We start from the raw sequence: 16176 nt of genomic DNA, 5'->3' as shown, positions 1-16176 counted from the left end.
TCTACTATGTTACTATTATGTTACTATTTTTTATATCCACACACATATCTGCTTAATTTCGACAATATAAGAAAATTGTGTAGCCCCTGACGCAGCCCTGCTGGGCGAAACACGGCCTGTGTCGGGCTGATCTGAATATTCTGTTTTCATTCAACGAATCTATGTTTACGTTGTGCCGATCTGCTTTGTTGTTTTTCCATTTCGGAGCTTGCAGATCGTCTGCCCTGTTGTTTTCTTGGACCCTCACTGAAGGCCCTGTCATTGCAGCTGACATGGTGTATTTTTATTCTCCTTCCAGCTTCCGAACTTCATCAATACAACGCTTCCTCCACATGAGCAGGTGACAGCTCAGGAGATAGACAGCTACTTTAGACAGGAGCTGATATACAAGAGGAACGAGAGGATGGCAGGACGAGTGATGTCCTTGCTGAAGGAGAACGCAGGAAAGAGCTTCTTCTTTGCATTTGGAGCAGGTATGGCAATAAGTAAATCTTTGTTTAAATAGACATCGAAGCTACATCATTTGTTTTTCAATTTTATTTATTTATGACATTTGTATCCCACATTATCCCGAACAAGCTCAGCTTCAATGTGGCTTACATTCAAGAAAAACATCAAAAATACGATGCAGTCAGATAATTAATTATACAAACAGAAAAAGTAAACACTGGGCCTTCAGGAATGAGAAAAATGCAATCCTTTATTAATGATGAATACCCGACACGGGCCGTGTTTCGGCGTACAAACGCCTGCATCAGGGGTCTAACATGATAGTGTGCAAAGTCAGAAGGGGTTCAGTTGCTAAAAGGGGATCCAGCCTCAGATGTTATACTCAGGTCCTTTAGAACAGCATGCAGATCCCTGGAGTAGTCTAGTGGTTAATTATAACATTTTAACATATTAGGAATACTTACTACTACTACTTAACATTTCTAAAGCGCTACTAGGGTGTTTGTCATGAAGCTAGGCTAGAATATTGGTTACGTTGAAACATATTAGAGATGGCAACATTAGTTTATTGTCTTTTGATAAGATATGTACTTAATAGAAAAGCCTTTAGTAATTTACCGAATCTCAGATAATCTTCTAAGTACCTTAATTACTTGGGTAGAGAATTCCAAAGTTTAATACTCTGATATGTGAAGCCTGCAACAACTCCAGGCTCCGCCCTTTCTGCCTCGCCTCACCCCATGCCTGGAATAAACTCCCTGAGCCCATACGCCAGGCCCCCTCCTTCCCATCTTCAAAGCCTTGCTCAAAGCCCACCTCTTCAATGTCGCCTTCGGCACCTAACCACCATACCTCTATTCAGGAAATCTAGACTGCCCCTACTTGACATTTCGTCCTTTAGATTGTAAGCTCCTTGGAGCAGGGACTGTCCTTTTTTGTTAATCTGTACAGCGCTGCGTAACCCTAGTAATGCTCTAGAAATGTTAAGTAGTAGTAGTAGTAATATGTGAAGCCTGCAACAAGGATTGATTTGTAAGAAAGACCTTTGCAGTTTGGATAATGGAGTGCAAGGTATTCTGTAGACGTTTTTACTGTATTACGTGAAGGTAAATCAGTTAGTGTTGCATGTAGGAGGGTGATAAACCATTTATGATTTGATAAACGGTCATGCATATTTTCAAGGTAATCTTGGATTTTATGAGAAGCCAGTGAAATTTTAACAAGAGAGAGGAAGCCTTCTAAAAGCGATGAGCACCGCATACAAGACTGGCAGCGGTATTTTGTGCTGTTTATAATTTTAAAGGAGTGAGATTTTAATACCAACATATATGGCATTACAGTAATCAAATTTGGATAGTACCAGTGATAGGGTGATAGTACAAAGTGTGGCGCATGGGAAGAAAATATGCAACCTTTTTAACTTCCATAGGGGCCCTTTTCCAGAGCGTTGGTAAGTCCAACGTGGGCTTACCGCTCGCTTTTCCGGGATTACTGCCGGCCCAACGTGGCTGCCGCTGGTAGTCCCACCCTGAATGTGCGCCATTTCCAGAGAAAAAGAAAAACCCTGGAAATGGCTTGTGCAGCGGTAACCTGGCGGTAATCGGGAATCGCTGTGCTTTCCTGCCAGGTTAGCGCAGGAGGCCTTATCGCCACCTCAGTGTGTGTCTGGGGGCTTTTTAACTGCTCTGATAAAAAGGTCCCAGGAAAAATGCTCCCCGCTGCTAACGCAGGGCCCTTTTTCCTGCAGCTTTTTGAAAGGACCCCATAGTGTATGGAAGACGCTTCAGACCACCTTTAAGACCTGAGCTTTGAATGATAAATGCTGGTCAAGGGTGATGCCCAGGATTTTCATCGATTGATCTAAGGCATATGATGTGTTGTCAATAATGAAGTTTTTTTTAAGGAAACAGGTTTGATAGGGTTTTGTAAGTATGAGGAATTTAGTCTTTTCCCGATTTAATTTGAGTTTGAAACTGGATGCCCAAGATTCCATCAGATCTAAACTGGTTTTAATCTCATGTATAATTTCTAGTAATTCCCTTTTGAAAGGAATATAGATGGTGACATCATCAGCATAGATGAAGGGATTAAATCCGTGATCTTCCAGTAGGTAACCCAGCGGTGCCATCATGATATTGAATAATATGGATGACAAAGGAGAACCTTGTGGAACCCCACATACAGAGTCCCAGGATGAGGAGAAATGACCTGATTGCTTTACTTATAAGTACATAAGTAATGCCACACTGGGAAAAGACCAAGGGTCCATCGAGCCCAGCATCCTGTCCACGACAGCGGCCAATCCAGGCCAAGGGCACCTGGCGAGCTTCCCAAACGTACAAACATTCTATACATATTATTCCTGGAATTGTGGATTTTTCCCAAGTCCATTTAGTAGTGGTTTATGGACTTGTCCTTTAGGAAACCGTCTAAACCCTTTTTAAACTCTGCCAAGCTAACCTACTTGATAGGATCTTGATATCAGGAAACTGTGGAACCAATTTAAGACAGTTCCACTAATATCAAAGTGGTCTAATAAGTATAACAATATATTATGGTCAACCGTGTCAAAGGCACTGCACATATAAAATTGTAAAATTCTGATTTTTCTGCCCATGCTCAACTCTTTTCTGAAATTTGCAATAAGGGTGGTGAGCACGGTCTCAGTGCTAAAGGATGACCAGAATCCCAATTGTGTACTATGAAGGATAGAAAAGGCCTGTAGGAAATTCATGAGCTGACTAGCTACTAAAACTTCCATCACTTTTACCAATAAAGGAATAGAGGCTACAGATCTATAATTAGATGCTTCACTTCCACTGGCCTTGGAATTCTTTGGGATAGGTGTTAGAATTGTTTTGCCATCATTTTCAGGGAATAGTCTATTCGATAACATGAAGGACAAGTATGATTGTAAGCAATTGATGAATAGGTCGGGAGCTAACCTTAGAAGATAGCTGGGACATGTGTCTAAAATACATTGCGTACTTGGATAGAAAAAAATTTACCTGATCCAACGTGGGAGGGGAGAAGTCAGACCATGTTCTGTCTGCTGGATGGCATACAGCAGATTTGACAGACGGAAGAATATATTTGTCGATATCGGTTATGGAGCGTTTCATTTCTTATCTAATTGTATTAATTTTTTGCTCAAAGTAATTTGCTAGTTGGTCTGCGGAGGGAGTAGATTCATTGGTTACGGTCAGGGATTGCGTGTTAAGTAGATTATTAACCAAAGCATTTAACTTGAACCCACCTACATATTTAGCATAATAGTTTTGACGTTTTTTAAAATTTTTATGTTTGTATTCTTTTATCTGTTTTCAGTTAGGTAGATGTACTTAAGGTTTTCTTGCATATTGTATCTTTAAGAAAAATGTTTTGCACATAGAACCCGTAGCAAATACATGGAGGCTGATTTAACTCCCGCTGTTAGTGCTGAGCCCGGATTTTCAATGCCAGGCCATTTCTGGTGACTGGCATTGAGTATCCGGTTTAGTTTTGGCTGGTTTCAATATGGCTAGGTCGATAGTCAGACTTAGCCGGTTATCTGGAAACCGGCCACAGATATTATTCTGTGGTTTTACGCAGCCAAACATGGCTGCTAAACTCGCTTTAAAAATCAGCGGCTAGCCAGTTAGATCTCACAATATAACGCCACTAACCGAGGATATTCAGCGGAGGATAGCCAGTTATCCCCCCGCTGAATATTGGTAGATAGCCAGTTAAGCGCTATTAAGCCTTTCTAGCCTGTTAAATAGCACTGAATTTCAGGGGGTTGGTTTTTACTTTAGGATAACAGACCTTAGCATGTGTTAAGAGCTACACAACCCATATGAATAACTTGGGTGCAGTGATGGTTAGCAGGTGTTAACACTTTTACCACGCATTAACATTCTGGTATTTGTTTACTAAGCCGTACTGTAGGCACAGATCCTTATAGCGTGCGCTAAAAATTAGTATGTTAATGCTAGAGACACCCATATATTCCTGTGGGGCTCTTCAGCTTGGAGAAAAGGCGGCTGAGGGGTGATATGATAGAGGTCTATAAAATAATGAGTGGAATGGAAAAGATAGATACGGAGCGTCTGTTTACGCTTTCCAAAAATACTAGGACAAGGGGGCATGCGATGAAGCTGGAGTGCAGTAAGTTTAGAACAAATAAGAGAAAGTTTTTCTTTACTCAGCGCGTAATTCGACTCTGGAATTTGTTGCCGGAGAATGTGGTTAAGGCGGTTAGCTTTGCAGAGTTTAAGAAAGGTTTGGACGGCTTCCTGAAGGAAAAGGCCATAGAGTGTTATTAAATGGACGTAGGCAAAAAATCCACTATTCCTGGGACAAGCAGTACAAAGTGCTTTGCTCCGTGGATCTTGTTGGGTGATTGTGACCTGGATTGGCCACTGTCGGAGACAGGGTGCTGGGCTAGATGGACCTTTGGTCTGTCCCAGTGTGGCGATGCTTATGTCTTATGTCTCTAGCGTTAGCACATGCTAATTTTTAGTGCAAGCTGAAAAATTAGCACAGCTTAGTAAACAGGGCCCCTTTTACCAAGCTGCTGCAAAAGGGGGCCTACGCTGATTTGGACATGTGCCGAGGCCCCCTTTTACCGCAGCGGGAAAAAGGTAGGTCTTTCTTTTCTTCAGGAAATGGCCATATGGCAAGTGAAGCACTTGCCACACGGCCATTTCAGGGGGGAGCCCTTACCACCACCCATTGAGGGCTCCCGCCTTAACCTGGCGGTAACCGGGCAGCAAACAGCACTGCCCAATTACTGCCGGGTATACACCGGCACTACAAAAGTACAAATATTTTTGTAGTGTCGGATATGACGGCGTGCTGGGGGTGGGAACTCCCCAGCGGCGTAGCAAGGGCAGGGCGGTGGGGGCGGTCCACCCCGGATGCACGCCGCTGGGGGGGGTGTCGGAGGGAGCAGGGAACCAGTGGAACCGACACCCCTCCAGCGGCGTGCACACGGCAGGCAAGAATGCACTCGGGAGGGGCTTGGGTGATGCGCCGGGGGGGGGGGGGGGGTTGATGCGCCGAGGGGGGGTTGATGCGCCGAAGGGGGGTTGATGTGCCGAAGGGGGGCTTTGGTGATGCGCCAAGGGGGGGGGGGGTGCGCAGCGGTGAACCGCCCCGGGTGGCAGCCGCCCTCACTACACCACTGGAACTACCGCTGGGCTGCTGCGGTAGTTCCTTTTTAGCGAGCGATTCATCATCAGTGCTGGAACAAGACCAGGAAAGCAGAGATTACGGGGGAAACATATGGGGGAAGCTGAGGCTGGCCTTTACAGCTCTCCTAAAGATGAGCCCACTGCAATACCATCGGAGACCTGTGGGGGCAGATCTACTTCTTTGGATGTTGGAGTGCAAGTATTCCATGGCCTCTGTGTTTCAGTGGCATCTCTCTAGATTCTGACTCTTTCGAATTTAATTTAAGCCCCCTTAACCGTTACCGGAGGTGACACTTTGTTTATCGCAAGTTCCTGAGCAATTGACAATCTGCCTGTGTCAGTCTACAAGGCAACCAGTGCAAGAGCACAGCTCGGATCTATCATCGACTGCTTAAGAAACATTCAGAAAACGGCCTTTTGTGTTCAAGTTATCATGCTGCTCGAATAGCTACGGGCAAAGTATTCTGGGAAAGCAAGTTGTATTTATTTTCACAAGAGAAGTCTTTGGCTTTTATGTTGGATGTTAATAATAATCACACATTTTGTCTAAGATCTGCCTCAGCTGGCAGCCGCTTTCATGCATCCTGGTTGTCAGTGATTTACTTGAGGCATAAACTGACACAAATGTTTCCTCTTTTATCTTGGTTGAGCTTGTCCAGCAAACAAAGAATCTTCCTGTTAGCCTTGAGAAGGAAAGCAGTGACCGAGGTTCCTTCATTAATATTAATTATACTACTAATACAAGATAAATACACAGAAAGCATTTGTGCAAACCTCAGAAGTGCAAGTTGAGAATATGCTCTTGAGACATGCGGCACAGAAATTGAATTTGCTATTTTTGACGGAGTGCTTCAACTCAAGTAGACCACCCTTAATCCAGAATAAGGGCAGATCATAGAGATACTTCTTAAGCCAGCAAGGGTCAAGGAGAATGCTGTAGACATTGCAAGTAGCACACATGTATACCTTGGAGGAAAGGAGAAACAAGGGTGGCATGATACAGACGTTCAAATATTTGAAAGGCGTTAATCCGCAAACAAAACCTTTTTTCGGAGACGGGAAGGCAGTAGAACCAGAGGACATGAATTGAGGTTGAAGGGGGAGCAGACTTAGGAATAATGTCAGGAAGTATTTTTTCACAGAGAAGGGTGGTGGATATGTGGAATGCCCTCCGGCGGGAGGTGGTGGAGATGAAAATGGTACTGCAATTCAAACGTGCGTGGGATAAACACAAAGGAATCCTGTTTAGAAGGAATGGATCCAAGGAATCTTAGTGTAGATTAGGTGGCGACGCCGGTAATTGGGAAGCAAAACTGGTGCTGGGCAGACTTCTGTGGTCTACGCCCTGATCGTGACTGAATAGATATGGATGGGCTTGAGTGTAAATTTTATGGGGCTTTGACGTTAGCTTCAGAACTTTTAGTACAAGAACAGTGCTGGGCAGACTTCTACAGTCTGTGCCCTGAGAATGGCAAAGGCAAATCAAACTCGGGTATAAAGTATCACATACCATGTAAAATGAGTTTATCTTGTTGGGCAGACTGGATGGACCGTACAGGTCTTTATCTGCCATCATTTACTATGTTACCATGTTACTCTTTGGGTTTCTACATGGAATGTTGCTACTAATTGGGATTCCTGAATTGACGCATGTATTGGGCGTGCGAAGGTCCATTTTTCAGTGCACCTGCAAAAACGGCCTTTCATTTTTAGCTGAAAATGGACGTGTGGCAAAATACAAATTGGCATGCGTCCATTTTGGGCCTGAGACGTTACCGCCACCCACTGACCTAGTGGCAAAGTCTCACGCGTTAACTAAGCGGTAATAATCAGCACGCATACAATGTTGATAACCGCCTGGTTAGCGCGGCGCACCAGAAAGTTTCCGGGGCACGACGTGGGCATGAATAGAAAATGAAATTACCGCCCTGGCCATGCAGCAGCTGGGCGGTAATTCAAAACTGACTCACTTAGGACATGCGAATGCGCCTACGCGGCTTAGTAAAAGGACCCCTTTGTGAGTTGTGCGCCTAAATTCTAGTCGATGCCAATTAATGCTCATTATTGCTTGTTAAGTGCTGATATCGGTGCTCATTAGCGTGTTAAACCAATTAAGTTGGGTGCGTTGATATAGAATCCTAAATCTAAGCAGACTACATAGAATCCAGGGGTAAATGTGCAAATCAACCCAAGAATATTGCCGTTTGGGTTGTCAAGGTCTTTCTTTGGGAATCCGTGCTTGAACACCATGATTGTGCTTTTGTTCAGAATCACCGTTTTCCAGAGCTTAACATGATTCACAAACATAGACAGCGATCGAGTCCAATCACTAAACCCCCAGATCGTCTTTTCCTCATAAACTAGCAACACAGCAGACCACAATCAGGCTGTTGAAAAGAGAATTAACATTTTGGCATTAGACAGGACATGTAAAATCAATGTTTAAAAAAAAAAAATCAGTCCTGTTATATTTCATTTTTATGTTGCAAGTAATTTAAAAATAACGCTTATGATAACAGAAGGGGAAATTTATGAGCGCAGTTAACTTGAAGGATATTTTCATTAGGATGTTTTGCTTTTTTAATGTCTCCCTTTCCTTTTATTAGCTCAGTTGTTATCATACTTTGATAACTCATGTTTATCACCTCTGGAGTTCAGACAAAATATTATTACAGGATGTTTACTGAGGCACATAGACTGGTCCTTTTTAGACGTCCTGTAGGCATAAAATTATCCTTTCACGAGGATAGAAAGTATTCTTACAGATATATGGTTACTATAAATTTAATAATGGCATGTTACCCCAGTAAAATAGAGTCACACGCTCTTATGTAAAATATTCAGTTCACATTTTTCAGCAAAGTGTGTTCCAGAAGTCGGGTCTGGCTGGCTATCCTTAACGGGGAAATGCCACAGTAATGCAATTCCTCTGCTGTATTTTACATGCCCAGAGAAAAGTATACCAAAAGCCTAGAGAAGACACACTCATGTAGCCCTTTGCCAAAAGGGGAACAAAAGAGAGTTCGGTATAGGCTGAACTTACAGCCGTGCTTAAGTTTCAGTGAGTCTAGCTGCAAAGTTAGCTTGGCAGAGTTTAAAAAGGGGTTAGATGGGTTCCTAAAGGACAAGTCCATAAACCACTGCTAAACGGACTTGGGAAAAATCCACAATTCCAGGAATAACATGTATAGAACGTTTGTACGTTTGGGAAGCTTGCCTGGTGCCCTTGGCCTGGATTGGCCGCTGTCTTGGACAGGATGCTGGGCTCGATGGACCCATGGTCTTATGTACTTATATAGATACCTCTTAATTTATTTTAATTTAATATATCCAAACCTTATTTTATTTATTACTTAATTTTCCTATATATAAATGTTAAAGTAAAAGTGTAAAGATATTCAATAGGCATCCATATACAAAAAAGGACCCTCTAATCTGTAGGCAAACAGCCTGTCTCCAAAAATATGTTCATACACTATACAAAAAGCACCGGAATATAAAGGAGCAAACGGGAGCGAACTTCTCTTAGTTCGAATCAGTCGCTGTCTCACTGAGTGTTCCAAATGTCCAACAGAAATCTCTGTTTCAAAATTCTTCTTCAGGGACGCCAGTGCTGCATTGACAACGGATCCTCCATTTTGAAATTGCAGTGTGGCGGGGAAATCCTTCAACAGAGCAAACTTGTGTCACAAAAATGTGCTGACATCACTAAAAAGACTATACTCCCATCTTATCAAATGGTGTCATTCCATTCAATATACTCATTCAGTCCCGTAGGCATAACTGAATCTAACTCAATGATGCAATACTGTTCACGCAAGGCTAAATAGGCATCTCGATCCCCTTGGAAATGTGGAGAGATTTGTTCAACAATCAACCACTGCATCTCGGAAAAGTTACGATTGAATTCAATGCAGTGGCCGACCAAGGGAGCCGTCAAAACTCTGTTTTTCAGTCTGGCATTTGAACTGGACATGAAGTGCTTATTTCTGGATAAGCAGCATAAAATGTTTTGTACTTTTTGGGGGATCTTGCCAGGTATTTGTGACCTGGATTGGCCGCTGTTGGAAACAGGATGTTGGGCTTCATGGACCTTTGGTCTGTCCCAGTATGGCAATAGTTATGTACTTATATATATCTTTAATAGGGGCAAATGATGATGCCATAGTAACATATAGTAACATAGTAAATAATGGCAGATAAAGACCTGAACGGTCCATCCAGTCTGCCCAACAAGATAAACTCATTTCACATGGTATGTGATACTTTATATGTATACCCCAGTTTCATTTGTCCTTGCCATTCTCAGGGCACAGACCGTAGAGGTCTGCCCAGTACTGTTCTTGAACTAAAAGTTCTGAAGATTCTGGAATCCTAAAGAGTTACAAGATTCCGGAATCCCAATTAGTAGCAACATTCCATGTAGAACGCCAAAGAGTAACATAGTAACATATATTAACATAGTAAATGACAGCAGATAAAGACCTGAATGGTCCGTTCAGTCTGCCCAACAAGATAAACTCATTTTACATGGTATGTGTTACTTTATATGTATACCCAAGTTTGATTTGTCCTTGCCATTCTCAGGGCACAGACCGTAGACGTCTGCCTAGCACTGTTCTTGTACAAAAAGTTGTAAAGCTAATGTCAAAGCCCCTTAAATTTACACTTCAGCCCATCCATATCTATTCAGTCACGATCAGGGCGTAGACCGTAGAAATCTACCTAGCACTGGTTTAGCTTCCCAATTACCGGTGTTGCCACCCAATCTCTACTAAGATTCCATGGATCCATTCCTTCTAAACAGGATTCCTTTATGTTTATCCCATGCATGTTTGAATTCCATTACTGTTTTCATCTCCACCACCTCCTGCGGTGGGCATTCCACGTATCCACCACCCTTTCCGTGAAAAAATACTTCCTGACATTACTCCTGAGTCTGCCCCCCCCCCCCCCCCCCCCCAGCCTCATTTTTGTCCTCTAGTTCTACCACCTTTCTGTCTCTGGAAAAGGTTTGTTTGCGGATTAATACCTTTCAAATATTTGAACGTCTGTATCATGTCACCCCTGTTTTCTCTTTTCCTCCAAGGTATATATGTTCAGGTCGGCAAGTCTTTCCTCGTACGGTTTGCCCCATACCATTTTTGTAACAATACTTTCAGAAGAGCAATCAGTATATTGTATATTTTTGTCTCTCCCTTGGGGTTTGTATAGTTGTTAGTATTTTACATGCAGCAGATTGTATCTGAAATGCATTTCTGTTGGGTTTTTCTTTTTTTCTGGACTTTCTTCACTAATGTACTGCCAACCATCAGTTCAGGATGGATTAGGTTCTATAAATGGCACCCAAATTTGGGTGCCCCCCAAAAATGAGCGCTGATCACTAATCTATAAATTGGTGCTCCAAATTGGTGTCATTTATCGAATAGCACAAAGCGCCAGAATCCACGCTCAACTTTGGATGTGAGGATTTATACCAACTGTGCAGAAGGAATGGATCCTCAGGAGCTTAGCCGAAATTGGGTGGCGGAGCCGGTGGGGGGAAGAGGGGTTGGTGGTTGGGAGGCGAGGATAGTGGTGGGCAGACTTATACGGTCTGTGTCAGAGCCAGTGGTGGGAGGCGGGACTGGTGGTTGGGAGGTGGGGATAGTGCTGGGCAGACTTATACGGTCAGTGCCCTGAAAAAGGCAGGTACAAATCAAGGTAAGGTATACACATATGAGTTTATCTTGTTGGGCAGACTGGATGGACTGTGCAGGTCTTTTTCTGCCGTCATCTACTATGTTAACTGAAACCTGGTGTAAATTCTCACATGTAAATTAGGCGTGGATCTCCCGACTTCAATAATATTACGCACATCTTTAGTGAACACCCCTGACCCGCCTATGCTCCTCCCATAGCCACACCCCCTTTTCAGTTGCACGCTAAAAGATTTATGCCTATATCTTTATGGAATAGCTCTTAGCAATATATGTGCGTAAATTGAAGTTGTTGCCAATGAACGCCAATAGTTGATCATTAGTGCCCAGTTATTGGTGCTAATTGGCTCATTGCTCAATTAAGTTTTGCTTGCAAATTATGTTTAGGTTTATTTGGCACTTAATATACCGCTTTTCTGGACAGCCGATCAAAGCGGTTTACGATTGCAAAGGAGGAAAGGGACGTCATTTCACAGGAGACGGTACGTTCATAAGAGAAAAAAAGAAGGATGAGAGGACTGGGATAAGAGTTCTGCATTGAAAAGGCAAGGAGAAAAGCAGGGAACCCAAACCTGTTAGCAAGGACCTGCGGCTCCTTCAAAAGCTTGCATGAGTATGTGGGTCTTCAGTCCAGATCCAAATCTCAAACAAGAGAGGCTGTGCTTAGGGCACTAGGCGATGTATTCCATAAAATTGGTGCCAGAGCCGGTGGTGGGAAGCGGGACTGGTGGTTGGGAGGCGGGGGTAGTGCTGGGCAGACTTATACAGTCTGTGCCAGAGCCGGTGGTTGGGAGGCGGGGCTGGTGGTTGGGAGGCGGTGATAGTGCTGGGCAGACTTATACGGTCTGTGCCCTGAAGAGCACGGGTACAAATCAAAGTAGGGTATACACAAAAAGCAGCAAATATGAGTTATCTTGTTGGGCAGACTGGATGGACCGTGCAGGTCTTTTTCTGCCGTCATCATCTACTATGAATGCTGATTACCTATTAGACTCAAGGTGAGCACAGAAAACCAAGGGCATGGATAACCTAGAGTCTTGAGCTGAACATAGGGCTCAGGTCGGGGAATCTGAGCTGTGTAGAAAAGTTTTAAATGAATATAGAGCTTTCCTTTGAAAAAATGGACTGGAGAAGTTCACTGCTTAAACTATATCTTTGAGCTTGCTAAGTGAAGGGAAATTTTCATCCTCAGGAATTTGCCCACGTAACTATTTTGTTACCTGCTCAAATTCCTTTGAAACCTGTCCTAATACTGCTGCCACCCTGTCTATATCCTTTCAGAGGCACCAAAGAAAGCAGTTAGCTTAGCAGAGTTTAAAAAAGGTTCGGATAACTTCCTAAAAGAAAAGTCCTTCAGCCATTATTAAGATGGACCTGGGGAAATTACACTGCTTATTTGTGGGATAATCAGTATAAAATGTATTGTACTGTTTTAGGATCTTGCCAGGTACTTGTGATCTGAATTGGCCACTGCTGGAAACAGGATACTGGGCTTGAAGGACCTTCGATCTGTCCCAGTATGGCATTACTTATATTCTTATTATGTTATATTTGCACGCACAATTTTGAGTGCCAAGTATCAAATCTGGGGGATAATGATTAGCTAACATGCAAAATTTAAAAATATATCTGTCCTATACACTAATACTAAACCCCAGCTTTCTCCCTTAATAAAAACCTCATTACATAGACAAATACTTTATAAAAAGCCACGTTTTCAAATGACGATGAACCATCACATAATTTGTTATACCTCTAAAATCTCCTGGAAGTGAGTTCCATAATTCAGCCCCTTTACCCAATAATGTCTGTTGTTCTGTACCTACCAATCGACAGAAATTTCTCGATACTCTATCAAGGATAGATCGTAAATTTCTCTTTTAGATAGCCGGGACTTAAATCATACAGAAGTTCCCCATAAGTGCGTAAGTACATAAGTAATGCCATACTGGGAAAAGACCAAAGGTCCATCAAGCCCAGCATCCTGTCCCCGACAGTGACCAATCCAGGTCAAGGGCACCTGGCAAGCTACCCAAACGTACAAACATTCTATACGTTATTCCCAAAATTGTGGATTTTTCCCAAGTCCATTTAGTAGCGGTCTATGGACTTGTCCTTTAGGAAACCGTCTAACCCCTTTTTAAACTCTGCCAAGCTAACCGCCTTCACTACGTTCTCCGACAACAAATTCCAGAGTTTAATTATGTGTTGGGTGAAGAAAGATTTTCTCCGATTTGTTTTAAATTTACTACACTGTAGTTTCATCGCATGTCCCCTAGTCCTAGTATTTTTGGAAAGCATGAACAGACGCTTCACATCCACCTGTTCCGCTCCACTCATTATTTTACATACCTCTATCATGTTTCCCCTCAGCCGTCACTTCTCCAAGCTGAAAAGCCCTAGCCTCCTTAGTCTTTCTTCATAGGGAAGTAATCCCATCCCCGCTATCATTTTAGTCGCCCTTCGTTGCACCTTTTCCAATTCTACTATATCTTTCTTGAGATGCGGCGACCAGAATTGAACACAATACTCAAGGTGCGGTCGCACCATGGAGCGATACAACGGCATTATAACATTCTCATACCTGTTTTCCATACTTTTCCTAATAATACCCAACATTCTATTCGCTTTCCTAGCCGCAGCAGCACACTGAGCAGAAGGTTTCAGTGTATTATCAACGACAATCCCCAGATCCATTTCTTGGTCCGCAACTGTATTTTGATCCCTTGTCATTACCTTCTTAAAATATCATCAACTTCACTTCATGAAAAGCTGTGGCAGCTTTGGAGGAAATTCAATAAATGGCATTGAAAATTCAGAGTTGAAAAACTTGAGCGCTAAACTCTGTGGGTCTTTTATAAGGTGCGCTGGCGTTTTTAGGGTGCATTAAAAATAGGTCTTTGCTAAACACTAAAGGCGCCGATGTATTCCTATGGGCGTCTTTAGCATTTAGTGTGCACCTATTTTTAATGCGTGCTAAATACACCAGCGCGCCTAAGTAAAAGATTGATTGAAGCAGAGCCAGTGGGGGGGCGGGGCTAGTGGTTGGGAGGCGGGGCTACTGCTGGGCAGACTTCTACGGTCTGTGCCATGAAACTGGCAGATACAAATCAAGGTCAGGTAGACACAAAAAGTAGCACGTGAGTTTATCTTGTTGGGCAGACTGGCTGGACCGTGCAGGTCTTTCTCTGCCGTCATCTACTATGTTACTATGAAGCAGGGCTGCCGAGAGACTGGGCCAGGCCCGGGACAAGGCCGCCCTCGGGCTCCCGGCCCTGACCCCTGGGCCCCACCCCCACTGCTACCCCTCCCAGGTTGTCGCCGCCGCCCCCCCCCTTCAGGGGGGCCCAGTGCCACAGTCCTACCCACTTGCGCCACCGGGCCGGGCCCCTTCCACCCGAACCCCCGCCAGCAGAAGTGCTGTCTTCTGACTCCGGCGTGCACGGCCCACACAGATGCGCTCCTCTCAGCTGATCTTCGCTGTACGCTGCAGCTGACGTCCCCACATTTAGGTGCCCCCTTCACCCATAAGGGCTATGGTAGTGGTGTACAGTGGTGGGTAGTGGGTTTTGGGAGGGGGTTGGGAGCTCAGCATACATGGTAAGGGATCTATGCACCTGGGAGCAATTTCTGAAGTCCACTGCAGTGCCCCTTAGGGTGCCCGGTTGCTGTCCTGGCATGTGAGGGGGACCAGTGCACTATGAATGCTGGCTCCTCCCATGACCAAATGGATTGGATTTGGTCGTTTCTGAGATGGGCATCCTCAGTTTCCATTATCGCCGAAAATCGGGGACGACCATCTCTAAGGTCGACCTAAATTTTGCGATTTGGGCGTCCCCGACTGTGTTATCGAAATGAAAGATGGCCACCCATCTTGTTTCGATAATTCAGGAAAACTTGGGTCCCCCGTTCGATTATGCCCCTCCACATGTTACTATATTCAAAGATGAGCGTCCATTATATAATAGCACTGAGAGACAATTTCAGCACTCAAATTTAGGCACCAGGATTAAAACCAGGTATAGTTCCCAGCGCCCAATTTGGGTGTACATCCACAGTATTCTGTAACACTGTGCACAAATTTTAGGTACACCCCTGACCCATCCATCCACATCTTGGGTAAAAGGAGCCCTATGTGATTCGCTCAAGACCATAAGGAGAAACAGCGAGATTTGAGCCAGACCTTCCCGGTTCACAGCCTTCTGCTCTAACCACTGGGCTACTACTCCACTCTTATCCCTTTTATAGAAGTTTCCACTTATCACACGAAGAAGAGCACGACCTTCACAATAAATAGAGTAAAATGTATTCATTACTGACTAAGATGAAATTTATAGAACAATCCATTAGACAGCTTTTTTAAAGTACCTTTTTAAAAATGGAGTGGAGGAGTGGCCTAGTGGTTAGGGTGGTGGACTTTGGTCCTGGGGAACTGAGGAACTGAGTTTGATTCCCACTTCAGGCACAGGCAGCTCCTTGTGACTCTGGGCAATTCACTTAACCCTTCATTGCCCCATGTAAGCCGCATTGAGCCTGCCATGAGTGGGAAAGCGCAGGGTACAAATGTAACAAAAATAAAATAGATACTATTGGAGATTCTACATGGAATGTTGCTACTATTGGAGATTCTACATGGAATGTTGCTATTCCACTAGCAACATTCCATGTAGAAGGCTGCGCAGGCTTCTGTTTCTGTGAGTCTGTCAGACTCACAGAAGCAGAAGGCTGCGCGGCCACATTGGTGATCTGCAAGGGTCGACTTCCGACTTCTACATGGAATGTTGCTAGTAGAATAGCAACATTCCATGTAGAATCTCAAATAGTAGCAAGAGTGGAAGAGTGGCCTAGTGGTT

The 16176-nt window shown here is 43.9% G+C and overlaps 1 protein-coding gene across 2 annotated transcripts in view; it reads left to right on the top strand.

Moving 5' to 3' along the window:
- The window catches only part of TRABD2B (TraB domain containing 2B), a 499500-nt gene that overhangs the window by 280827 nt on the left and 202497 nt on the right, over nucleotides 1–16176 (top strand). For both annotated transcript variants that reach the window (XM_030207549.1, XM_030207550.1), the window contains exon 4: nucleotides 299–473. In XM_030207549.1, the coding sequence (XP_030063409.1) occupies nucleotides 299–473 (175 nt within the window). The remainder of the gene's footprint in view (nucleotides 1–298; nucleotides 474–16176) is intronic.

The sequence above is a fragment of the Microcaecilia unicolor genome, chromosome 6, assembly GCF_901765095.1.
Source record: "Microcaecilia unicolor chromosome 6, aMicUni1.1, whole genome shotgun sequence".
NCBI classification, from domain to species: domain Eukaryota; kingdom Metazoa; phylum Chordata; class Amphibia; order Gymnophiona; family Siphonopidae; genus Microcaecilia; species Microcaecilia unicolor.
Note: the sequence above shows the minus strand (reverse complement) of the source record. Positions and strands in the feature narration are given on the sequence as shown.